At 42.9% G+C, this 7,460-nt stretch overlaps 1 protein-coding gene and 1 long non-coding RNA gene across 2 annotated transcripts; one reads left to right on the top strand and one right to left on the bottom strand.

Annotated features, from left to right (window-relative positions):
• Positions 1 to 1,688: 1,688 nt before the first annotated feature.
• On the bottom strand, positions 1,689 to 4,880 carry socs1a (suppressor of cytokine signaling 1a). Its single transcript, XM_020102996.2, has 2 exons — positions 4,078 to 4,880; positions 1,689 to 3,249 (listed from the first exon to the last, which is right to left on the bottom strand). Exon 2 carries the CDS (start codon positions 3,190 to 3,192, stop codon positions 2,479 to 2,481), a length of 714 nt encoding a protein of 237 aa, XP_019958555.1. The 5' UTR covers positions 3,193 to 3,249; positions 4,078 to 4,880; the 3' UTR covers positions 1,689 to 2,478.
• Positions 4,266 to 5,073, top strand: LOC138407850 (uncharacterized). The gene is made up of 2 exons (XR_011241173.1): positions 4,266 to 4,484; positions 4,849 to 5,073. It is a non-coding gene; the product is annotated as an uncharacterized lncRNA (long non-coding RNA).
• Positions 5,074 to 7,460: the final 2,387 nt, after the last annotated feature.

Here is a 7,460-nt window from a genome sequence, read left to right on the forward strand (position 1 = left end):
TGGAAGAGGAAGGATTTATGACCTATACTGCAGCCGGGAGCTCTCATGTCCCATTACTGCTGATTTGGGAACATCTAAACAGATTTCAGTACCAGGATGTAGCAGCTGTAAGAAGTCAGTTATTTAGCTGAAGCGTGACGATAAGCAGGAACAAGTGTCTCCCACGTCTGTGTGGGGTGATTTTGAAAAGAGGGGGCCTTCTCTCTGCTGAAGGGGAAACACTTCATTCAGTCGCGTGGAAGTTCCTCTGCCTTTTGGTGATGACCCACACTCTTTTTGGCAAGTCATTCACAAAACTCATTATCTTACTAGGTGACAAATGTTTCCTCTGAACCAGTTATCTTCATACTCTTCTGAGAAACTCCACAAAAAAAGACTTGGTGCGAGGGTGAAGGATGCAGACGAAAGAAAGGGAAACTGGTGACTAATGATGGGATTCAGCACTACTACAAGGTTTACAAGAATCAGTGTTTGGTTCAAAGAAAAACTTTACTACAAACCAGTTAGGCTGCTGGGCGTCATGTGTCAGTTGTTAGACTTTCATTTAAAATAGATTTTCAGCGAATTGAGACATTTAGTCCTGAGACGTTTTCTGTTTCCCTGCGTGTGGCACTTACCTTTAATTCGATTGATTTCCAGAGAAGTGTTTTTGTGTGTGTTTAAAATTTCAGGCAGAGGATTCCAGAAAAATCAGCTGTCACGAAACACCTCACTTCACCTTTCACTTCTCTAAACGGCCGGGAATGTCCTGAAAACTGACAAGCCGTGAATGAAACCGCTGCGTGTGATTCAGTCGTCACCTTCCTCCAGCTGCACAAGAACACACGCCATTGATGAGCTGAAAGTGCGAATAGTGATTTCTAGGTAAAGCTTAAAATAAAGGGAGGGTTGATCTTAGAAAAACGAAAAGATGTTGCAATCATGTCGATATCACTGACTCATGTTCCTCTGTCTGTGTGTGTGTGTGGCGCTATAATAAGCCAATTAAGAAAAAATCCCCTAACAGATGACAAAGCTTTTGGTCGGGTTTGGTTTTAGTGTTGGCGTTCTGGTTAGGCCGGCTGAGAGGAATCGATTGGAGGCGTGTTCCTTGTTCAGGTTTACATTAGCCAACATGCGTCCGGTGCATAAAGCATTTAAGTAAGTTCACATTTCCGCCAGTGGTTCAGCTCAACGTTCCTAATATTTAGTATCTTGTTCTCGTACTTTTTGTCTCTTTAATACTTTTATTTCACTGGAGTTTTATGTGCTGCCCACGTTATTAATTATTTTTTAACTCTACAGTTAAATGTGATCTCTGACGCGAACCCAGACTTTCATTGAAACCATCTCCCTTCTAACCACCAACCCCCCTAAAAAATTCCCACTTCCTCTTCAGGAAAGTTTAATCTGTGCTGGGTCCTCTGAAGATTGCTATACACACACACACACACACTCACACTCACACACTTCATTATGTGTCACCTCTGCTGTTTCTCGTAAGTGTGTGTGTGTGTTTCTCACACAGTCCATTTACAACCAATGTAACCCCACCCACCTGTCACTTTACCCTTCAGAGATGAATCACTGTGGTGACGATACTGTACTCAACCATCTAATGCTTCCTGTCTGTCTGTCTGTCTGTCTGCTCCTTCCACTCCTCCACATGACATGTTGCAGAAACAGTTAAAAAGTGACTGAACACAAAGTCAGTTTAAAGTCAGTCGTTTTATTTTTTTAAAATATGTTAAATGAAAAAATATTATATCAATGGAAAACCCTGTGATGATCAATACATTAATATATGTTTGACTCTTTAAACACCTATTTATCTGCCCGGCAGAGACAATTGTTCAGGAGGGGAGAGACCTCCACATACAGTACAACTTGACACCAGACCTCAGTGCTGGCAAACATTCACATGTGATGTAAACATTCAATAACATTAGAGTTCTTGAATCTGCTACAAGAATAAATCCCATCACCGCCATGACAGTTTCAATCGTACCCTCAAATATGACAAAGCATTTCTACCGGTCCACACTGTTGATGCTCTTAATGTCTTTCCACAGTCCACTTTTAAATAGTTGGGAGGTTCTGGTGGCCACAAATGTGCAACAGCAGACGTTACACTTTCCAGTAGGACGGTCACAGTTGAGCCCACCGGTTCTTTTGTGTCCGTAACGGCTCCATTCTGTCCGGCGGTTTCTCTTAATGCAGTTTTTTCCAACTTTTCATGCTTCCTCAAGAGCAGAAGTTGCTCTGTGCTCAATGTGCAAGTGGATTCTCGACAGGTAGCGCATGTTGAAATTTCATGCATGGACCCTGTCCAGCTGGAGGCCGCCTCTCCTGGAGATGAATTAATGTGTAACCATGGAAATGCAGTTGTCACCATCAACACACAGCAGACAGGCTTTGCCTCCAGTTTACTGGGGTTTGGTAGATACAGCTGTCTTGAGATTAAAATCAGTACTGTTACAATGTTACACAACAAATTGCTCATAATTTGAAAGGGAATTCCAACAGGAAGTCTTGGACCACGTGTGTGATTGGAAGCTCTGACACCAGACTTCCTCCCTCGCACAGCTCCATGATCCGCTTCCTGCACAATTCCTGCAAAGTTGGCTTCCATTTCCTGTATGGGATGCTGAGGCTCTTTTTGGGGGAGTTGATGTAATGCTCCAACAGGGCAAAGAGCGTTTGGAACGAGCGCTCGTTGCCCGCCAATGAGAACTTTTTCTGCTTGTAGTCGATGCGCACACTGACCGGCCCGCTCTTGGCGTGGTAGGACAGTGTGAAGAAGATGTCTTTCTGTCGACTGTCTCGGATGAGATAGCTGCCCAGCGGTGCGTCCCGCAGCATGTGATGGGCGTCCTCCACCCCCAGGGGGCCCCAGTAGAAGCCGCTGCGTTCGAGCTTGGCGGCGGTGTCTGTGATGATCCTGCAGTCCTCCTTGCAGGAGAAAGTACGGAAGTGGGTCAGATACACAGAGGGGACGGACGCTAATCTCGGGCTTGGCTCTGGAGCGGCCGGAAGCTGAAGGTGCTCTGACTCTTTGCGGAGTGATGATGATGAAGACAATGATGATGATGAGGAGAAGGATGATGATGATGATGATGATGACGATGCTGATGATGATGACGACGACGACGATGACGATAAGCTTGACAATTGAGTCTTGTCGTGGCCTTCCACTGTGCTGTCGGCTACCATCCTACAGGGGAGAGAGGCCCCAGACCCTCTCCCATCTCTAACCACCCCACTGTCATCCTGAGAGAGACACAGAAGAGGAAAGAAAAGTTATTATCTTCAGTACCAACACCATTCAATTACTGGCATTACTTTTTATACAGTCTCAAAGTCAGTTAAGAGGCACTATGTCTTGACTAATGACAGTTAAAGTTAACACTTACAATAAAGTTTAAAGACAGGTCTGAGAAAAGCACCATTTAAGGTCAACAAGAAGAAAGATTTTCATGGCAAGAGTCATACAGTCCTTTATATAGACGTGTGTGTGTGTGTGTGTGTGTGTGTGTTTGTGTGTGTATGTGTTTGCCTGTCAGTGTAGATTAGAAATTCAATGTAGTTTCCACTGAGCAGAACTTTGCTTGATATGAGTCAAATCTGTGGTTTGCCTACGAATAAAGCACTGATGTCAGCCACAGTCAATTTACTGTACACACACACACACACACACGAAAGACTTTGACTCCTAACACACTAATGATTTTCTCCCCATTCAAGGAAAATTTGTGATTTCCCCCAAAAAGGCTAATGATTAACAGATGATAACAGGCCAGCCATCGAAATCATGGAGTTATATTTATTTAATTATATTTAGGATAAATAAACTAGAAAGAGAGAAACTAAAAGTGAGTGTCATTTCTATACTACATTTTTAATTTTTTAACCCTTTACTGCATTTTTGCTCAAATATAGTCCGTGTAGCCAGAGGCTGGACTGTTCACTGACTGATGTATCGTTCCACAAGGCCCAGGGAATTAAAAAAAAAAAAAAAAAAGATCGTTGCAAAGCACCGTTTCTTTTTTATCCTGCAACACAAAAGCCATTGCATTGTGAAAATACAGAAACTCTTACCGTTTTGTTGCAACATCAGCGGCGTTTAAAGACCCGCGTGTCTGTAAATCCTGACGCGTGGAGGCTGCGGGGAGCGCGGTGGAAATCCTGCAGGAATCCGTAACGCAGCGCGGGGCTCACGGGCAGTTTTCTTGTGACACTTGCCGAGCCGCTGGTTGTCAGCTCTCCGTCGCGTCTGTGTCTGTGGAAGAGAAGCAAAACACCTCTCGAGGTTTTATACTGCTCCGCCCAGCATCCACTTCCTCGAACAGACGTTTAGCGGTACAGAGCCAGTTTAAGATAAATTGAAAGTGAAACCAAGTTAGAGCAGTCCTTTCTCACTTCTTTTGAACTCTGATATTTGGAGAATCTCATGAAAACCACGAAGCCACATGACTGCGAGACGTTGGCAGAACGACGAGAGACAGGTTTGAGTCATTTATTAAACCCGCATTATATGTTAAGAGATCTATTTATACACATTGAGTCCCGAGTGAGGAGGGGAGGGGGTGTCCTGTGGGGACGAGGGCAGAGAAACACCTTGAACTCATAAATAAGTGATGAAACACGTCAGCGAGTCAGTTCACCGAGTGTTGATGACAGATGACCTCTCAGGTTAAAGGTCTCAAGTGTCAGGTCAGTGTCGTTGCTTTTTAAAGCACACACATGAAGGTTCAGCAAAAAAGAATGATAATCAGGAGGAGTGTTTGAAAAGTCCCTGCACCCCTGTGTTCCCTCCTCCAGGTGGCTCCCCTGCTTGACCTCTTGTCTTTGTCCTTCTGTTCTCCACAGGACACGTTGGGGGACGTTCTGGTTGCACCGTTTCCACATTTTTGTCCCCCTGTTCTCACGTTTCTTACGCGTACTCGCTGGCGTAAAGTCAACGTGTAGTATGCTAACATGTTTCTGTCGAGGCTTCACTTTTTGCACCCTTATTTTGCAGAAATAATATAAAACCATGAAGAAATGTACAAGGATAAAGGGAAATGAGAAATAAATGATGTGATTTAAAAAGCATGAGAAACCGAGGTTCTTCCGTTTACCTTTAAATATATCTACAAACTTAATTATACATGATTATCTCTCACTATTGTGATATCCTATCGTTTCACTACTTGGGATTTTACCACATTGAGCCATTTCTACTGTGAATCCCAACTTTAGGAGTATTGCTTACATTCAGATGACTCATTATAGTTTTTCATATTCCTCTTTATGTGGACAGTGATGACTCTTGTCTGTTCTGCTCTGAAACTGTTTCACATAAAGCTGAAGTGCTCTATTTTAGGTGATTTCTAATAATACCAAGTAAAACCAGTCTGTAACAGCAGAGAACTCTGAGATCGTGTTGGAAATGTTTCAAATTTCACTTCAGCTTCTTCTTTTTTTTTAAACATGATATCTGTCTGACAGAGTCCACATGTGATGCAAAAGGAAACTGACAATACATCTGTTTTCTTTTAATCTTAAAGATTGAACAGAAACCTTTCCAGACTCCACCTCAGTGTTTGCTGTCAAATGTTTCATGGGTGTGGCAAAATACAGTCACGAGCCATGAACAGTCAGTCTTATGTTTACAGTAGCAGCATTGTTACACTCTTGAGTTACAAGAGTTACACTCTCGTCATGCACGGCTTCATTACAAGGTGAAAGAGAAATGAGAATGACCAGCAGGGCTGCTGGCTTCCCAGTTTGAGTAAATGGAGACCATGAACAGAAAGTTAATATCCATGGTCAGCTGGCTGAAAGAGGCGGAGTCAGACAGATAGGTGGCATGAAGTCAAATTAAGTTTCATTTCTTCAGACCTGACTCAAATAGTTCCACTATGTCTGTCTGATGGTGTCATTTATGTGCACCTGGTCTTTAAGTCAGTCAGCATCAGGCGTTCATTAAAATCCTCGTCCCTCATGGAGCCTCTCCAGAAACTTGCAACCCCTGTTGTGTCCCCTGCACTGGTGTGGGTCTGTTATTGTTGTGTGCATGTGCATAACTTGAAGTGTGTCCTTAGGTAATAACAGAAAGGTATTCACAGAGCAGCAGATTCCCAGAGTTGAAAGTGTCCTATCTTTATTTAATCCCTTTTTTTTTTCCTAATAAAGTTTTTCCTAATAAAGGACTCATTAAAGACGTCCTCTAACTTTACTTTATAAATAAATGCTGGTTTATAGCTTGTATCAGAATGTATTCTGCGGATGGCCTTGGGAATAATCTTCTGAGGGCTGAAATGTAATCTTATCTATTTTTAAAATCACTTGAGTGTGAAACGCTATGTTTACAATGCATAGTTAGACCACGCTGCAGTCAGATCAGTGTTGCCTGATGCAACTGAGGAGATGGAGGGGGGAGGAGAACTGGGCTGCTGTTGAAGTCTCTGTTGTCACGGTAGTAAGAAGGTTGAGCTTAATCAGAAACACACTTTTCAAACTTCTTTCTCGTGGTCATAAATTCACTACAGCTGCAATGCTGTTTGAAATAGGCCCATGTGTACGTTCCTTTTTTGCAAATGTTATCATGCACTCACGGCAGGTGAGCACATATCCCATGAGTTTCATTTCTGTGAAACAGGGAGAGAGACAAGAGACTGAAACATAGCCAGCTCCACACAATGGAGTGCATGTGTCTGACTGCGGATCCTCGCACGCTGCAGAGAATGTGTGCATCTGTATGAATGCAGCAGTTCATGCCTGAAACGGGACAGAAAATATGTTGAATGCATGGATGAGCATTAAAAAAGTAGATATGAACAAAGATGAAGGATCAGTTTTATTTGTTGTTGGTGTTTCCACATGGAACCGTTGTGTTTATCAATAGATTACAGATGGAAGAAAAATGCAGTGCAGCGGAAATCCATGTTTGCTGTTTCTCGTCTTAAAGGAACATTTGTAGTAAATCACATCAGCATAGTTGGACTCTTTTTTTTTGCCATTGCAGATATGAGACAATATGAAGCAATATTAGCAGATTAAACTCCATGAACATGTCGTTGCATGTGCACGTGAACTTGTGGAAGCTGCAGAGGTGTTTTTGACACATTAACTGTGTCTCAGGACCTTCGATTTTCAGCCGTCAAAAGATCAGGTAATGTTTCATGTAGTTTTTCCTGTCACAGCTTGAACCAGCACAGACAGATAGATGTTATGATGAGGATGAATGGGGCCTGTGTGTCAAAGGGTGTGTCATCACCTGTGCTTCTTTGTCAGGTCAATAAAAACTTTTCGTCTCTGAGGCATTTGGTTGATTTTAGCACCCTGTGTCATTCCAACTGTTGACAAAGAAATGCCTGTACCTCCCTGCCTGAAAAATAGAAACTCAAACTGTCAAATCAATTTGTTACCTCTGCTGTTGTCGTTTAGGCTAAAAACATCAAATTTGGAAGTCGAGGCTTGCGGACACTTGCATGACA

Source organism: Paralichthys olivaceus, chromosome 5 (assembly GCF_024713975.1).
Source record: "Paralichthys olivaceus isolate ysfri-2021 chromosome 5, ASM2471397v2, whole genome shotgun sequence".
NCBI lineage: Eukaryota > Metazoa > Chordata > Actinopteri > Pleuronectiformes > Paralichthyidae > Paralichthys > Paralichthys olivaceus.

Coding starts and splice junctions, on each gene's coding strand:
- socs1a (XM_020102996.2), bottom strand. CDS start 3,192: ATGGTAGCCGACAGCACAGTGGAAGGCCACGACAAGACTCAATTGTCA.